Source organism: Bombus bifarius, unplaced genomic scaffold (genome assembly GCF_011952205.1).
Source record: "Bombus bifarius isolate JDL3187 unplaced genomic scaffold, Bbif_JDL3187 scf7180000008176, whole genome shotgun sequence".
Classification (NCBI taxonomy): domain Eukaryota; kingdom Metazoa; phylum Arthropoda; class Insecta; order Hymenoptera; family Apidae; genus Bombus; species Bombus bifarius.
This window is the reverse complement of record NW_022884493.1, coordinates 218100-237406: the sequence shown is the minus strand read 5'-3', so window position 1 is coordinate 237406 and position 19307 is coordinate 218100. Positions and strand designations below refer to the sequence as shown.

General features: G+C 30.8%; 3 protein-coding genes across 9 annotated transcripts; all 3 read left to right on the top strand.

Moving 5' to 3' along the window:
* The first annotated feature begins 1104 nt into the window (after positions 1–1104).
* On the top strand, positions 1105–11833 carry LOC117209342 (ATP-dependent 6-phosphofructokinase). Of its 7 annotated transcripts, XM_033451281.1 has the most exons (18): positions 2537–2559; positions 2895–3015; positions 3098–3249; positions 3316–3505; positions 3580–3790; positions 4905–5013; positions 5502–5690; positions 5804–5994; positions 6061–6136; positions 6557–6583; positions 6698–6718; positions 7012–7113; positions 7179–7385; positions 7931–8083; positions 8172–8496; positions 8570–8792; positions 8863–9025; positions 9964–11833. In XM_033451281.1, exons 2-17 carry the CDS (start codon positions 2922–2924, stop codon positions 9002–9004), a joined length of 2412 nt encoding a protein of 803 aa, XP_033307172.1. In that variant the 5' UTR covers positions 2537–2559; positions 2895–2921; the 3' UTR covers positions 9005–9025; positions 9964–11833. The 7 variants fall into 7 exon arrangements, with proteins under 7 accessions (XP_033307178.1, XP_033307173.1, XP_033307177.1 ...); XM_033451287.1 differs by lacking the exon at positions 2537–2559 and adding an exon at positions 1105–1410 and having other exon boundaries at positions 8863–11833; XM_033451282.1 differs by lacking the exon at positions 4905–5013 and adding an exon at positions 3989–4097 and having other exon boundaries at positions 2536–2559; positions 8863–11833.
* A 436-nt stretch (positions 11834–12269) lies between these two features.
* LOC117209343 (translocating chain-associated membrane protein 1) lies at positions 12270–14680 on the top strand. Its single transcript, XM_033451288.1, has 7 exons — positions 12270–12565; positions 12878–13054; positions 13137–13252; positions 13326–13538; positions 13613–13722; positions 13801–14088; positions 14171–14680. Exons 1-7 carry the CDS (start codon positions 12434–12436, stop codon positions 14266–14268), a joined length of 1134 nt encoding a protein of 377 aa, XP_033307179.1. The 5' UTR covers positions 12270–12433; the 3' UTR covers positions 14269–14680.
* A 202-nt stretch (positions 14681–14882) lies between these two features.
* On the top strand, positions 14883–18398 carry LOC117209340 (uncharacterized protein PF11_0213-like). The gene is made up of 4 exons (XM_033451279.1): positions 14883–15249; positions 15332–15535; positions 15604–17390; positions 17463–18398. Exons 1-4 carry the CDS (start codon positions 15165–15167, stop codon positions 18201–18203), a joined length of 2817 nt encoding a protein of 938 aa, XP_033307170.1. The 5' UTR covers positions 14883–15164; the 3' UTR covers positions 18204–18398.
* Positions 18399–19307: the final 909 nt, after the last annotated feature.

Below are 19307 nucleotides of genomic sequence, written 5' to 3'. Positions count from 1 at the left end.
TAGTTTTCTTTTTTTTTCTCTTTTTTCCAATGCAACCGATTATATAAGATCGAATCGGTCTAATAGTAGTTCACGATATTTCGATATAACATTTTTTGTTCCATCGTGCTCTGTACTAAAAATATGAAGTCATAGGGCAGGATAACGAAGTGCATATAACGAGTACTTGCAAAGTGCTTAGTTTAGTTGCGTACTATTTTTTGCTCATAGGGCTGTTATCCAGATCTTTACATAATTGCTGGAGATAAAAAACCAACGAAATTGGATTAAAGTAACAGCAGGTAATAAAATTTACGAAAGAAGTAAAACAAAAAATTGATTTGTTGATAAAATGTAGAAACAACTGAAATAATTTGTTTGAAAATCCGGCGGATCAATTACAGTTGATTTTTTAAAGAATGATCAGTTTTGATGAAATTTATCGCTAAAATCCAAAGATATTCTTTTCATATGTCGTATAAGGATATCTTATTACACCTTAAATTTGTAATAATATTGACATTGTCACGTATAATTTTTTTCGGCACTGTTACTAATTTCTTTCTTTAGAGATAAAAATTCGTTACTTAATAATCTGATCATAGATCAATCTACATACATGTATATATACACAAGACGCCATAAAACTTTTCTATTAGTAGTTGATGAAATTTCGATTTGTTAAAGCAAAAGCAAATAGATGGTATTTTTGAGCTTCTGTTCTTTTCAGTGACACGATTGAAAATAAAAATAACTAAATGTCAAACCACATTCGTAAAGGAGCCGTAAAAGTACATATTTATATATTGTTATTTATGACGTGCAAAGTTCATTTTATCTCAGATTATTATTAGAATGAATTACATTGTCTTTGAAAGGTCGTATGTCAATAACTATTTAGTGAAAATGATGATTGAATCCATAGGTTAAGTCAAGATGTTTTGCTGTTTTATATGTATGATCAAAATAATGAATACGTAGGAAGTTTTTTTTGTAGAATTTATCAATCTTTGCATGTAGCATATAGCAGAATATATAGAAATTAGTTTTCTTCCAACAAAAAATAGAGCAGGCAAAATTATATAAATTTTTAGTAAGCAGAATTTAAAATAGTTTTCGTAAAATAAATACAGCGGCAAGGAAATATCGTATTGGCTGTCTATGTATCACTAGCACCATCTACGGCCACTTCCTAAATTTAATTTTACATAGGCGGAGGGGCGAGAGCTGGATAGCAAATATTACTGGTGGGAGACTTCGTGCTGAAGCACACGTAAAGGTCACCTTCAGTTTTAGTTGGACTCAAGACGCGAGAGCGGTGTCTGATGTTCAGTCAGAGCGTTGTAAGTCTACAAGTATAGGAAATTTTAAAATCAGACAAGAACTGTCTACATTCTAATCTTTATTGGTAACTAGACATATATTTGTTCGGTGAGTTGAAAATTATTTAATTTTCTTTACATATACACATATAAAGGTACTTTTTATAGATAATAAATAACTAAATGACTAATTGTCAGTGACAAAGTGACGTTATCTTGTATACACATTACAATAGACTATTATTCAATTTTTTAATAAATTTATCTGCTTTGCTGCTCATCAGTCTATATATTTTTTAAATTAGTTTGACGTTTTTTTATATATTAATTTTACCTTGCAAATGCAAATGAAGTAATCCCAATGATCTATCCTATACTCAGTATTAACATCGTTATTCCGATGTTTTGATGCACGACAGATTGAGACTGTGCTAGATTCCATTGATTCTTTGAACACATGCTATCTTATTTTAAAATACGAAGGACTGCTGAAGATGTTTCGTGTTGTAACGTTCTTTAACATTGTTCGTGTATTCATTACACTTTTCATTTTTCGCCCTTGATTAATTACTATCTCATGTGAAATAAGTTGTTATTCGACGAAAATTCGATGTTGTTATTTTATATTATATTTATTATTTACTTTGTCATTGCGCGTTAATTTTTGTGCAATGTATGCTCATACAGGAAAGGCTATTACAGTATACTGTAATATGAAAAGTGTATTTCATACATGCATAAACAATGATTGTCACACAAATGTTTGTAATGAATTCCTGAAAATGAATGGGATGCTACTATGTTCATGTTATGACAAAGAATAGAGTTGATTTATAGTGTAAATAGTGTTTATTATTTTAGGTTACATATATTATGCAGGGCATAAGAATTTATTTCTTAATGTCTGTTTAAATTTCTTGTATGTTCACTTGTATAATATAATGTCCATAAAATATGATGAAATATGTGTTTGCACAACAAAAGAGTCAAAGGAAGAAGTTACTTCTTCTCATGTTCCAATCCCAAAACTAAGTAATATGTATTAAGTATAGAATCTATTTTGTTATTAGAACATAAATAATAATAATTTTGAAAAATAATATAAATCTTTTTATCAGATGACAAAGAACATAACTTCCTAAAAGATAAAATTAATTTTTGTACGGCATGTGCCTCAGTTCCGAGCATAACAGAAAATAATATTGATAAAAGTTCAATATTATTTGATATTCAAAAGGAACCAAAAATTCCTCTACAAGTGAGTTGAAAACTTGGTGGATATAACACATTCTTCTTCCATATATTCTTTGTGCTTTTGTATTAGATTGATACAAAATTGAAATGGTTGCTTATAAGAAAATATTTTGATTTACTATTAAATATTCCTCTATATTTCTGTTATGACAATGAGGAAGATCGTGATCTGATTATTAGAAAAAAAGAGACAATTTTGTTTTTGTAATAATAACGAAAGAAGCACATTGATTAATATCTATCTATAAAATAAGTTATCATAAGCACTTACTATATTATTAAATAAAGGAATAAAGTGAATTCTTTATCTAAAAAGTTACAAAAAAAGTTATATTACAGGGATATACTTGGTATCCTGCAGCAAAGATGGCAGAAGAAGTAGCAGCACAGAGGTTCATAAAACCTGGTAGTCATAAAGGTAAAGGCCTTGCAGTCTTTACTAGTGGAGGTGACTCTCAAGGTAAAAGATCAATTAAAAAATAGGAATACATATTAATTAATATTTTATTACTTAAATTTTAATAATAAAACTTATTCATTAGGAATGAATGCAGCAGTTCGAGCAGTTGTTAGAATGGGTATTTACCTAGGTTGTAAAGTTTTTTTCATCAATGAAGGCTATCAGGGTATGGTCGATGGTGGAAATAATATTGTAGAAGCTAATTGGTCATCTGTCTCTTGTATCATTCATAAAGTATGTATTTTGTTTGTCATGCTTTTATTGCAGCTTCATTCAAACTATTATAATTATGTGCTTTAGGGTGGTACAGTAATAGGATCTGCTCGTTGCAAAGACTTTAGGGAACGTGCTGGTCGTAGAAAAGCTGCAAAAAATTTAGTAACTCGTGGAATAGCTAACTTGGTTGTAATAGGTGGTGATGGTTCGCTTACTGGTGCAAATTTATTTAAAGAGGAATGGTCAGATCTATTAAAAGAATTAGCTGCAGCAGGTAAATAAAAAACCGATATTTTTATTGTAATATTATATTTTTATGTATACTTTACTAAGATGCTGTTTCTTTAGGTGAAATTACTTCAGAACAAGCAGAAAAATACCAACATTTACATATTGCTGGTATGGTAGGTTCTATCGATAATGATTTTTGTGGGACAGACATGACTATTGGTACCGATTCAGCATTACATCGTATTATTGAGAGTATTGATGCTATTGTTAGTACTGCATATTCTCATCAAAGAACATTCATAATGGAAGTTATGGGTCGACATTGCGGGTAAGTTGATCATTATGCTTTATTGGTGAAATGCTAAGAATTTTCGTTTCTTAAATAAATAAAAAAAATAGTTGGTTATTTAGTATTTCGAAAGAATTTAGTATTTTAGCACTAAAAATACTCAATCACAATATTTTATAAATTGAAGGATATCTGTTTTCATACTATTTCTTACAAATGTGACAACCTTTTGGATAGGTATTTGGCAATTGTGGGTGCTTTAGCAGCAGAGGCAGACTTTGTTTTCTGTCCGGAATCACCGCCTCCTGTTGACTGGCCTGATAAATTATGTAGAAAATTGGAGCAGGCACGTTGTTTAGGAATTTTCTAAATTTTTTGTTACAGTGTTATTTCTCCCCTAATTTAGTTTAACAAATTCAATAATTTGTGTTGTCATCTTTCATGTATTTTTAATTGCTTAATTCTGTTGTCAGTGTTACACATATTCCTTCTCACCTTCTTACAGTTAAGCAGAATATTAAAAGAACCAAAAACTTCGTTTGTAATAACTTTTTAATGTAAGGATAGGGACAAGTCCTAATAAAGTAATTCAAGGTAGTGTGAATATAATGAAAAAATAAAGGTCTTTCAGGTATCTGACGTTAGCTTCAAGTTTATCTTCTGAAGCATGCTATTGCTTTATACCTGAAGTACCGCCGTCAGGTGATTGGGTTGAGGAACTTTGCAAAGCTGTGCAACAGGCACGTCCTTGATCAATCATTATACTGTCTTTAATGAATCATGCTTTCCTATAATATTAAATTTATTAGCCAGATTATATTGTATTGAGTTCATTTTTATTCATATTAAACGTGTGTCTGCTCCTTCGTCAAAATAGTTAAATTATCAAGAAGAATAGGAATATATTAGTTTTTGGTCATTTATATTATAAATTTCTCTCAGTTTTAAAAGTTTGTTACCAATACTAAACAAGATTTTAAACTTTTTGCAATATTATATTTTTGTAATGTTTTAACAGTAACATTTTTCTTTATTTATCTTCACATTTATATTAGTAGTTTAAATTGGACCTGGCCATTTCACTATATTATAGTTACTGTGTTATATATGTAATGTAATATTTTTAGTTGGCTTTTATAACATACTATTACAGTTACCTGGCTCTAGTGGCAGCCATATGTTCCGAAGCTGATTATGTGTTCATCCCAGAGTGGCCACCTGAACAGGATTGGCCAAACAAGCTGTGCAAAAAGCTATTACAGGTCTGCACATCTTTTTTTTTTATTTTTTAAACAGTTCTATAAAGCTATTTAATTTTCTCATTGCTTGTAATATCACAGAATGACTCCTTGCTTTAAATTTATGCTCTTGTTTGCTGTTTGCTGCTATGCTGTTTCATGAGTAAGAAGAGGAATATTATAGATATTTTAATCTTAGTTTAGTTTATTTGCTTGTAATGGTAAGCTTATTATAGTTACAATATGTTCTTTCAGAGAGTTCCATGTTCCATGTGTAACGTTTAATTATTTCCAAAATTAACTAATTAAATGTTTGGCATGTTTATAGAAGATAAATTGGAACATTAATGTCATTAATTTCTATATTATTATCTTTTCTTTCGCCTACAATTTAATTTCTTTCGAACTAAATTTTTTTTGTAAACGATCTTTGCACTTATCTATGTAACTTTCAATTTGTCTTACGTATACGTATTGTGTAAGATTATAAAAATTTAAAATATATTTTTTAGGAAAGACTCACAGGACAACGACTTAACATTATTATTGTGGCAGAAGGCGCAATAGATAGAAACGGCCAACCAATTACTGCTGAGAAGGTTCATAAAGTTGTTGTAGACAAACTGCAACAAGACACAAGGATTACAGTTCTTGGTCATGTTCAAAGAGGTGGTAATCCATCAGCTTTCGATAGAGTTCTGGTTAGTTATTATATAAGTATATACAATATCATGATGTTCTTTTCCAATAACATATTAAAGACAAAAGTATTAGATTAATTTGGTAATAACTAATACTTAATAAAAAATAATAGGGTTGTCGAATGGGAGCAGAAGCAGTAATGGCATTGATGGAAGCGACACCAGATACTGAAGCATGTGTTGTTACACTGGATGGCAATCAAGCTGTTAGATTACCTCTTATGGAGTGCGTTCGTCGTACTAAAGCAGTAGCACAAGCTATGGCTGATAAAAATTGGGAACTTGCTGTTAAACTTCGCGGAAAGTATGTTATCCATACTACATACTGAAATAAAACTTTAATTATATTACATTTTGTAAATATTTTTAGGGGATTTGCTCGTAATTTAGATACATATAAAATGTTAACCCGTTTGAAAGCACCTGTAGATCACGACCCTAGTAAGGTATGTTGCAATTTTGCATATAATATAAAGATTGATATGAACCTAAAGCCTTCTATCAAACATATAAGATTATTAAAATAATAAATATGAAATCAGTTGAATAAATATACAGGTTGTTTCCGAAATCATGGTACGATCGAAAAAGAGACGATTCCTGATGTCCAAATAATTTAAAGTATAGAATAAATATTTTCCATATGAAGTTTCGTTTCGAAAATCAAGTCTGAATATTCATTACTGAATGTTCACTATTCATGAAAATTCGTTTCGAATTATTTTCTTTCTGTTGTACCACGACTGCGGAACATCTTACATAATGAATCATACAAAAAACATGTGAAGGTTTTTAGTTCTGGTATCTAGAATATATAAAAAGTGAAGATTTGCCTATATTATATCTTTTATTTAATGCTGCTTCAGGAAAGTAATGGCCCGATATTAAAAAAGGTAAATTTGTTTTGAGAGAAGAAAGTATAAGTGTATATATTTTTGCTGAATATTAAATTTTAATGCATCATAAAATAGCCTTTCTAACAGTCTCATCTATTCCTTCTAAATTAGCAATTCACTTTATGTGGACAAGTGAGTTAACTAACTTCTAAATCTTGATGTTATTTTTGTTCTCTTTTGTCTGTTTCTTTTCTTTTATTTCTTTTATTTCTTTTATTTCTTTTATTTCTTTTATTACTAAACAAATATAACATTGTTATAACCTGTAACAAGTATTTCTGCTAGAATAAGAGAAACCACAAGCATACTAAAAGTCTTGATATCAAACATTATGTTAAATTGCAGAATGCATTTGTTTTTTATGTGCACGCTGCATGAATCGACATCAAATATCCCCACAATATTAACGCCAAATTTTATTACAGCAACACTATACGTTAGGTGTGATGCATATTGGTTCACCTTCTTGTGGTATGAATGCTGCGGTGCGTTCTTTCGTTCGGAACTGTATATATCGAGGTGATAAGGTATCGTCTTAAAAATGAGTACATCCTTATATAGTAATACAAGATCTCATGTTACAAACTTCTAGGTATATGGTATTTGCGACGGAATAATGGGCCTTATGGGTGGAAAATTTAAATTGATGGATTGGCCTTCTGTCACTGGTTGGGTAGCACAAGGTGGTGCTTATTTAGGAACTAAACGTGCTCCACCCAAAGAGGAGCAGTTGCCTCAAATTGCTCAGAGACTTAAAGAATATGGAATTCAAGCTTTGCTCATCATAGGAGGGTTTGAGGTAATGGTTCTTTAATTCTGTGAAGATCTCGGTTATAATAATTCCGTCATAGATCGCGGTGTATTTATTGTTAATGACTTTAATCCGTGTTGCAGTGCCGATTTTTATATAAAAATTATTACAAATTTCATTTTATTAAAACAGATACTATTAATAATTATTAAACCTAGTATAGATATTAAACATTCATAGTAATAAGGATAAGAAAAGTAAAAATTATATAAGCTAATTAGAATTCTTCATTGATGGACGCGTAAGAATCCAAAAACATTCGTCACGAATAATATTAGTACGTTTGAAATATAGAAATTTCTCACGGAAATAACATATTCCTATGACACACATATACAGATTTAATCTATTATATAATAGCTATTCTTTGTCAGCAAGATTTACGATATGCCTTTTTAAGAATATTTTTCAACAAATTCCATATGTATCTATCAGATTAACCGCGATCTCTGCAGGGTTAAAGTAATTCATACACTGTCTTTCAGAATTTTGCTTACTATTATAATGTGTTATTGTTGCTGTTTTTCTAAAAGGGTTATCAAACAGGACTTACCTTTTTCAAAGCTAGGGACAAGTATGAAGAATTTCGAATTCCTATTGCTATGATTCCAGCGACTATTAGCAATAACGTTCCAGGAACCGAGTTTTCATTAGGTTGTGACACTGCTTTAAATGAAATTACAGAGGTAGAATTTTTTACGTTGTGTATATATTATTTTATAATACAGCAATTGGTATATTTCATTTAGTCAAGTGTATCTGTGTTATTCTTAGATCTGTGATCGAATTCGTCAATCGGCGCAAGGTACAAAGCGTCGAGTATTTATTATTGAAACTATGGGTGGATATTGCGGTTATTTAGCTACGGTCGCTGGATTAGCCGGAGGTGCTGACGCAGCATATATTTTCGAAGAGAAGTTTAATATTAAAGACTTAAATCAAGATGTCATTGCGATGGCAGCAAAAATGTCTGAAGGTGTACAGAGAGGTCTTATTTTGAGAAATGAAAATGCTAACTTGAATTATAATACAGATTTTATGCAGAGACTTTTTAGCGAAGAAGGAAAGGGTCTATTTAGCTGTAGAATGAACATTATTGGTATATGTTTAACAATTGATACTATCTTATATTTTAAATAACAATAGATCTCAAGTTACAAAATTTTTTATAGGTCACATGCAACAAGGTGGTTCACCGACTCCATTTGATCGCAATTTGGGCACAAAAATGGGGTCTAAGGCAGTTGAGTGGTTTAGCGAACAATTAAAAAAATATAGTAACGATGGCAGTAAGGTAACGGCGATGGATGCTGATAGTGCAGTTATGATTGGTATTGTGCGAAGACAGTATAGATTTACGCCGTTTACAGAACTTATTGAAGTTACGGATTTCGAGTAAGTAACGGGAATGCATCGCAGTTGATTTTCATCGGAAATGTGTACTTACGTTTCGTAAAATTTTCAGACACCGCATTCCGACATATCAGTGGTGGATGAAATTGCGGCCATTACTCAAAGTTTTAGCAAAACATGAGTCTACATATGAGGAAGAAGGACTTTATATCACTGTAGAAGAAATGGATCTTGATAACGATCCTCTTGTATAAATTACATGTATGTGATGAAAGGTAATGTTCCATAAATATGCAGTGTTAATTGTAGATTTTGTTAAACAGTATTGTATGGCGTTATAATAATTATTTTCCGTTGTTATTTGCGGGAGAAAAAAAAGTGGAACTTCAGATACACAATCGTAAAATTTAATATTCTATGAGATTTAGTATAGATTAACTATTTTGGCGATTGACATGAAATCGCAATGTGTACATGCACATATGTTGTATACCTATCATTTATAGATTGGTTTACTCAATAGCGAAATGCGCTCTAATATAACTTAATCTCCTTAATGTGAATTGTCTTAATAAATAGTAAATTACTGCATATTATTGACATAATCAAGAGTATAGATTAATATTTTGTTTAAAAAATAGTGAATTTATATATTTTGATTGCGGCTTAAAATTCAGAAGTAGGAGGTACAAAAATAGTACCTGAAACATGAAGGTAAACTATATCTTAGTAATATAAAAGAATGAAACAGGTAGTGTGACATCGTAACGAGCATTTTCATTGATGAGAATAAAAAATTACATTCTTGTACTGAATGTACAAGTATTTATTGTCATTGCCATCGGAACGCGCGTGCGCGCGTACACACATATACATACACCTGAAAATAGAACAAATGAAAATATAAGTACCTATTAATATAATGTAAAACAATGTTGAAATATTATAACATAGTCAAGGAACATACAAGATAATATAATTCTATACGAATATGACGATAAAAATTAATACAATTAACGATTTTAATCTCTCAATGCGACATTCGAGTACAATAGCTTCCAGTCTTAGATTTTATGAACATTTTTAACACATTTAGCATCAGATTTGTTATCCTTGTCTATTTAAAATCTTGATACCACTCACAATAATTATATTGCAATCGTATTAATGTTAAAAATGCATGAAATTTTTGACACTTAATTTTTTCTTGTAGCTTTAACAGAAATTCATCAGTATGGCAACGCTTTTAGAGGGTATTATATTCTACCCTTTCCAATACTGTTGGTTGCAATGTGAACTAAGAATCGAATTACAGCTTTCATGGCTACTTTACGATCTTGCGAGTAAATTTAGGCTATATTTGTGGTCTATTAAGATATAAAATTAAACGTAATGTGGCATCTTTCTTAAATGAAAACTTATCATTTGGTTTAGCTTTACCTATAGCTATGAAAAGCTATTTGAAGAATATACTTGTCTACCTCAAAATATAATTTGCAACGACAAGCGATACTTAGGGCAAACTAAAGACCTAAGTCTTACTGGTTGCATATAACATTAAAAGGTTTTGCTAAGATTTAAGGCTTGTGACCACAGAAATATTTAGATTTAATTCGTGTTATTATTATACTCGTGTATTATCATGTGTATTCATCTCGACAAGTCGTACAGATATTAAACTCGAAATTGTTTTCTTGGATGTAGAAAAAAACAATTTCTACAAAATTTTAGAATCGTAAATTTTTTTAATGTTAACGATCATGGTATTTATTGAATTTATTTCTCTTTTAAAAAAATTGATAAGGTGATGTTAATTAAAGTTCGGTGATACAATCAAGAAACACATAAAGAAGATTTTCAAGGAACTGACTGACACGTCCATTTAATATAAAATACAAGTCGTGTTTCGATTTAGAATGTTGCAATATTAAAGAACGTCTACATTTCTGACTACCATTTTTAAAATGTAAACACGTTCATCTAAGTCAACAACAATCAGATCAGGATATGAAATATTTTTATTTGAGATACAGAACAACATCTCACGAAGATAACATAAAATAATCTAATTTATATTTGTCACTGAATCCTAAACTAGTTTAATACAGCAAAATTACGTGCATATTTTAGGGAGGATTATGCATGTTGTTTATTTAAAATTGTTGTTGTAAATGCAAATGATTTAGCAAAATATTGAGACAATAGATTTTGTTGACAAGCATATGAAAGAAAAAATATTATTCAATATAAACGAAACTGTATCTGTGAAGATAACACTCTCAAAGGGTTATAATGATTCTTGAAGATATCCTCTTTACATTGCCTTCGCATATTACGTATGATTGTTAAAAATATAAACTTATTATGGCCTAATCAATGGAGGATCTGCACTTCAAATTTGAACAGTTATCAATACAAGAGCGGATGATCAAAAAAATATCGGATATAAAGGAAATTTTAAAAATGTATAAGGATAAACAAAAGTAATATATTATAAAGCATGTGTAAATAAATACATCGATCCGCTTTTGTGTATGAAAATAGAACTGTTACAACACACACAGACACAAGATGTATTTTATATAACTTTAAGTATAAATTCCGAATTTTGATCGTATATCATATGTGTTCATTTAAGTGCATCAGAGCAGACAGATTATTGTTCCACTGCTAAGCATGCTAATACAAACATATAATGTACAAATACACAAGCGTTAATATCATACCACTATGATTAACTAATAATATAATGAAAATATAACGTTGGAAGAGTATTATTTTTACGATTACAGAGGTATATTTTCGACTCATTGTTGATCAATGAATTTTACAGTTTATCTCTGGCATAATATATATGAAACCTAGAAATTATTTTGTTTCAATATTGAATTGTTAAATATGTATTTTCTCTTTACCGTCACATAACTATTAACATATTTATTTATAGATAAATATTTAAAGTGTCGCGAAATATTTGTGGTGATTGCATAGTTTTAACAATAAATGCATAGGAATATGTATAAGAATATTGTGACCACTAAAAATGTACCTAATACTATTAATAAAGTGTATCTTATAATGTTTCCTGTCGTATGATTTAATATTATTGTTATATTCATCAATTTTATACACATGTGAATAATTTATTATGTATTGGAAATTGGATATTGTTTATAAATAATTTTTAATTATCTCTTCATCATTAGTCAATAATCTTTTTTCATAGAAGTTTTAGAAATATATATATAACAGTTATTTTTGATCCTTGGATTAGACTGATCATCGCACTTACAAACAATAGAACATCCGTATAATAATGTATAAAATATTGTTAACTGAGATAATTTTCATTATATGTCATAAAAAATTTATTTTTTAATTAATATCACAAAAATATGAGAAATACATGCATACCGTATAATATATTGACCGAGTTATATATTTCAAAATTTTCCTGACTTACGTGGTGCCAACAAGTAAAGACAGAAAGCGCCACATTGTTCAATGTTGGTCGCATGCTTTAATTTATTGCTTTCCCGGTACGACGTGTGTTGCGTTGTTGCCTATAGTATATGTATATAGGTATTGGTATAATTGAGTACACGTTGAATTATTTGACGGTACTTTTAATAAGTCGTTGACGCGTGTGGTCACAAGAACGGTGCTTTTAATCCTAGAAAATAATGGTTGCAGTAAAAGGTCGCAAAAATTCAAATAAAAACCCTCCTATATTCAGTCATGAATTCATTATTCAAAATCATGGAGATATTGTTTCTTGTGTGGCTATGATCTTCATAACGGGTTTATTGCTGCAGGTCAGTATTCAGTTTCTTCAATTTCAATGATATTTTTATTTAACCCATACATATTTTTCAAAGTTCGCTAGCGATGATTTTCTTTATTTTTATATATTTCACTTTATGTTCGAAGAACAGTTTATACCTAATAACAGTTCCAATTATCGTTAGTTCGATAACCATATGTTATTTGCCATTGCCATTATTTATTAACCAATACGAATATATGTAATAAATCGAGCTTAAGTGAAGTTATATTAACATAATATTCTTGATTAACACAATGTTCGCTTATTTATACACTATTATAAGTTATAAATTATTTTTTAGGTAACATCACCATGGGCATATACATTTATTGCTATTCATCACAATATAACTTCAGATATTGAAGATCCGACTATGCCAATGAAATATACTACTGGTTGGAAAGACGCATGTGCTATATTTTTCTCTTTCTTGATAACAATTGTAATGCACGCCGTATTTCAAGATTATATTTTTGATGTAAGATGCATTAATTTGTATTTTCTTTATTCTAAATATTTTCAATAAAACCGTTACTAACATTTATATTTTCTTTTTTCAGAAAGTTTCAAAACGTCTACATCTTAGTAAAGTAAAACTTGCCAAATTTAATGAATCCAGTCAACTTGTTTTATTTTATATACTATCTGTTATATGGGGTATAGACATAATTATCAGGTCTGTTATATCAAATATAAATATAGTTATTTTTTATATAATTAAATGTAATATAAATTTATGATTCCTTTAGAGAGGACTTGTTATTAAACATAACTTTATTGTGGAAGGAATACCCTGTGCCAATGTCATTTTCCTCAAAATTGTTCTTTATTTGCCAACTTGCTTATTGGTTGCATTGTTATCCTGAAATATATTTTCAAAGAGTAAAGAAGGAAGATATACCTTCTCGAATTGTACAAGCAACTATTGGATTCTTTTCCACTGTTGCAGCTTATATCTTTAAGTATGACATACATATTTTTCTATGTAGTGTACAATATTAGTTATTATTTTCTAATACTTTCTTATTTTATACAGTTTCCAGCAAGTAGGAATCTTACTATTAGTTCCACATTACATAGGAGATGCTATGCTTCATGGAGCTAGGCTTGTACATTTTGTCGGTAAAAAAGAAAAGGTGACAAAAAGTGGGTATAATTTCATTAGGTATACTGTTTTATATAAAATTACTTCTTTCGTAATATTCTACAATTATTTTGTTACAGTGGCATTCCTCGTTGCTAACTCGATGTACGTTTTCGTACGCGTTGCAACGTTGCCTATTGCAACGTTAGTCTTTTTGTATGGTTTAGGCCAAGTTGAAAGTGTATTCAATTTCGCAACTGGAAATTTTAATATTCCAGTCATAAGATTTACAGCTTTGACCTATATCATTATCTTGCAAACGTACCTTTCTTATGTATTTATTTCGAGGCAACTTAAGCGTGCCCGTGAAAATGTAGTTCCTGTACAAACAACAGTGAAATCAAAACAAAAGCCAAGGAAAAAAGAAGGTAAACAAGACTTTAGGAACTTTCCTATTGTTAACGTACACTGAAAGCATTAATTTTAAGTACAAAATTGATTTTTGTTTAGGAAAAAAAACTGCCATGTCCGAGGATGACGATCTGCCAGAAGTTGACCAAGCGACTAAGAAAAATCTTAGATCCCGTTCATCTACGAAAGCTAAATAAATATATAGTAAAGTAAGAGATTTTTATCTAAGGCTGATCACACAGAAGTACCTATTTCATTTATCTATGTATGTATTATAAACAAGGTTTCTGATATTAGTATTTATGAAAATTTCCATTATGTTAATATCATTTTAAAATGCGAATTACCGTGTGACCTTCACATACATATTTCACGTTTGTATTAAGCGTATATAAACTTTAGACTTTGTATGTGAAAGTTTTCTAATTTTACATGTACAAGAGCATAATTTACACAAACTTTCCGTTTATGCTCCGAAATTAGTAACTCTGAATGCGATTGATTTAATAATCTTATATGTATGATATACTTATACTTCTATGATTATGTATGACTATGCTTAACAATAACAAGAAAATATAATAATAAAGCGTAAAATAACACCATATATTACATTTTGATTTTATTTGCATATATTTTATTGTTCATTATATTTAGTGTATTTATTATAATCAGAGATGAATAGGGGTATCGCTGATGAACATGGAAAAAGTTTAGCCAAAAGTACGCTCTACGAGTTGCCTTTAGCGGTCAAACGGTCGAACCACACGCACATTTTTTGTTTCGGTTATTTTGGCGGTAGAAACATGCGCGAGGAACAGAGCGCACATTCTATGTGAGAAAGAAACATATACACGGAGAAATGTGTGTTCGTAGTTTCGTACTAATTGTATTAAATATATGTAATGTACTAATTTATGTTTAGAGTGGTTAATCATTTTATTTTGCTATTTGGACTATACCTTTAGTTATCAGATATTAATAGCTTTATAAGAAGAAAGATATAAATAAGAATCATAGAACTTTAAGTGTTATTATAACGCGAAAATTATAGTTTTTGTAAAAATGTCAAATATTTAAAATATTATTGAAAATGGCTAAACGAAAAAGTTTAAACAAACGTCGGTCTAGATACAGTTCTGCTATTTTAAATTCCGATACGGATATTTTTGGTGATGGTATGTATTCGCTTGACAACTTTGTCTAGGTTAGGTATTTATATTATGAAACAGTATACATACTATAGTGTTTATATTTCAGAATACCCATACTGGTGGAAAAAGTTGGAAGACACTTCGTTAACGCAACTATCAACTGATTCGAAAATTTTAAATCAAACTAGTCGTCATTTAGATTCTAATTCACAAATAGAAACAAGCCAGGTTACAGGTGAATGGTGGAAAATATTAGATGTTTCAAGTATTCCAAATTCTCCCAAAATAAACGAAGATGTCGTAGAAAAAAGTATGTTCCTTTAATCTATGAAGTATATGTTACAAAACTACTTTTTATTAATTATGACATTTTATTAGATTCAGCTAACAATGTACCGATGTCAGAATCTGAAGAAGAACTTGAAATTGCAAAAAGCAAGCATCATTTGCGTTCAAAGGCAAGAAAAAGCAAGGATAATATTTTTTTGAACGTTTTAAATGATTCTGTAACAACCAAGTCAGACGTTAAAAAGGATAATAATAATGTAATAACGTCGGAATCCGAGGAAGAACCGGAAATTGCAAAAAAGAGACATCCTCTGCGTTCAAAGGCAAAACAAAGCAGAGATAATATTTTTTTGAATGTTTTAGATGATTCTATGACAACTACGTCAGAAGTTACACAGAAAAATAATAATGTAGTAACGTCGGAATCTGAAGAAAAACCTGAAATTGCAAAAAGGAAATTTCCCTTGCGCTCTAAGGCAACAGAAAGCAAACATAATATTTCCTCGAATGTCTTAAACGATTTTATAATAACTAAGTCAGATGTTAAAAAGAAAAATAATAATGTAGTCACTTCAGAATCCGAGGAAGGATCTAAAATTGCAAAAGAGAAAAATCTTTTGCATTTAAGGGCAAAAAGAAGCAAAGGCAATATTTTCTTGAATGTCTTAAATGATTCTATGACAACTAGATCAGAAGTTATAAAGAAAAATAGTAATATAGTAACGTCGGCATCTGAAGAAGAGCTTGAAATTGCAAAAAGCAAATACCATTCGCGTTCAAAGGCAAGAGAAAGCAAAGATAATATTTTTTTGAACGTTTTAAACGATTCTGTAACAACCAAGTCAGACGTTAAAAACAAAAGTAATAATATAATAACGTCGGAATCAGAGGAAGAACCGAAAATTGCAAAAAAGAGACATCCTCTGCGTTCAGAGGCAAAACAAAGCAGAGATAATATTTTTTTGAATGTTTTCGACGATTCTATGACAACTACGTCAGAAGTTACACAGAAAAATAATAATGTAGTAACGTCGGAATCTGAAGAAGAACCTGAAATTGCAAAAAGGAAATTTCCCTTGCGTTCTAAGGCAATAGAAAGCAAACATAATATTGGTTCGAATATATTAAACGATTCTGTGACAACTACGCCAGGAATTGCACAGAAGACTAATAATATACTAACGTCGGAATCCGAAGAACCTAAAATTGCAAAAGGAAAATATCTTTCGCGTTCTAAGGTAACAGAAAGCAAAGATAATGTTTTTTCAAATGTTTTAGATGATTCTACGACAACTAAGTTAAAAGTTATGCAAAGAAGTGGAAAAAAAAGTTCTAAGAGTAATTCTGCATCAAATAGCGAAACAGTTGCTAACGTTGAACAATTAAACAAGATACAAGGATATAGTTTGAATCACAGTCAAAAGACTGATGATATTTCAAAACTAAAGTCTAATATTTCAAAGAATAAAAATAATGAGTTACAAATGGCAACAAACTACTTAGTTCCTGCAACAACCGAAACATCAGTTTCCAGCGAAACAGAGTCGAATCGGTGTGCATTAAATTTTGAGGATGATTCTATACATTTTGCGATGCCAAAAGCACAGAGTACAATACTCGAAGGTAGTAGTTTGTCTGTACATAGTAGCGCTAAGGAAAGCAATAACGATGACACATATCATAAAATATTAAAATGGAAATCAAAGTTGTTAACAAATAATAATAAGAATGCAAAGAAGAATTTATTTAAAACTGTACTTGAAGATCAAGAAAGTACTATTAAAATAGGAGAAAATGCAACAGCCAATGGAATAGCAGAACATTCACTGAAATCATCAAAGGTCTCTGAAGCACTACATCTTTCTCGATTGCCGTCTTCTCCTTCCAAAAAAGCAATTTCGTCTCCTTCCAAAAAAGCAATTCCGTCTCTTTCTAAAAAAGCAATTCTGTCTCCTTCCAAAAAAGCAATTTCGTCTCCTTCGCGACATTCAACGGTGGTCAAAACGTGTACAAACACACATAGCGAGGAGCCAAAAGGCCAGACAAGCATCAGGCACTTTTTGATGTCGGATAAAACATTGAAAATGTTTTGGGATAAAGAGAAAGTAGATGGAATAAAACGAGAATTAGAGAGGGTGAAGGAACGAGAAATAGCTCGTATGAAAATAGATAGAAACAAGCAAGAAGTTCAAAAGAAGTTGCCTTTGCGGGAAGAAAAAATAAAGAAAATTGAGAAAAATACGAAGTCTACATTGCAGAATCAACGTCCTATGAAACAAGTCCATAAGGCTTTTTTGGTGAATGGGCGAGCGTACAGAGCCCCTCGGCTTCCCCGTCCCCAATACTGGATTACCGATCGTCTTTATAAATACTTGTGGAAGTGTATGGAACCGAGATTCAAGTTGGAAACTAGAGTGGTTTCTGAAAAATTTATACATCAGTTGTCGAGTGTAACAACGTTGATCGCCAAACGTAAATCATACTTGAATTATAAAGCTGAATTGTACGCGTTGATGAAAGAAATGGCACGGCTTGATATTATTCATACTCGAAACGATTTTTACAATTTTTGTCATGATTTCTTTCCCTATGAGCTTCGCGTTAAAACAGTGCCAATGTTATTACCTGGAAACAAGAGAAATATACCATACGACGCGAACACACTGCACAAACCTCTTCTAGTCCCTTGAACTGTTTGTTGTACATGGCGCTGTTACATTTAACGCGATTCATACCACAGAATGTAAATAAATATATTTTCGTTATGTTCAAAGGAAGGAATCGGTCCAATTTATTTCGTATCAGAAGGTTACTTACATTTTATGCCCTAATTAAAGTGATCATTTTTCTCCATTGAATCTCTGTACGTAGAATACAAAAAGTATTTATAAATAATATCGAATAAAATGTAGATGTACATTTGGTTGTTTATGTAATTTGAGCTGGTATTTTAGCATTGGTCAATCGATATTTGAGCGTCTAAATCAATGCGAAGCAAGGCGTGTGAGGATCGAATTGCGACGTTTCCCACGGAACGGACACTCCATGTTCCAAAAGATCAACGCTTCTATTTTTCCTTTTTTTCCATTTTTCCTTTATCCACGCGTCCGCTATACAGTTGGACCTTGTACGCATCCACGTTACCAGTACAGGTGTACATAAGTTCGCTTCTACCTTTCCACAGGTATACAAATTTTCTATTCCTCTTCGTATCGACAAGTATGACAGATAGTTTATCGTTGTTTCGCTGACTTGTCGTTGAAAGAAATATCGTTTATTATCACGCTGAAAATGATTCGCTCGGATGTTAGTGACTATTTCTGTTTTCGGTTTATTACGGATCAACGCGTGACGAAAATCACGATTCTATAAATATTTGTGACAAGTGAATTTGACGTAATGAAACTCGAGCAATACGTGACATAGTGAAAAGAAGAGTAACAGATTAAGAATGGTTCTCTCGGATTTACGTAATATATCGAGGTTAGTAAAAGTAGTTAAACAACCTCGATACTGCGACTTTTGACTCTCATTGAACGAATAAACAGATTTCCCTATTGTCCCTTCTATCCTTGTACTTTCCTATTGTCAGAGAGGCACGTTTGTTTGTGCAATTTCTCGAATCACGAGGAAATTTTGTTCGATCGATTATAACGCGATCGAACGACAATGGTGCCGTATTGATGATTTTCGGGAAGGCAGAAGGTAGGGCGGTAATCGTTGGATATACGATATCGTCGGTTTTCTCTCTCCGAACGAAAGGAAGGGAATACAAAGACGGTGTTATACTTGGG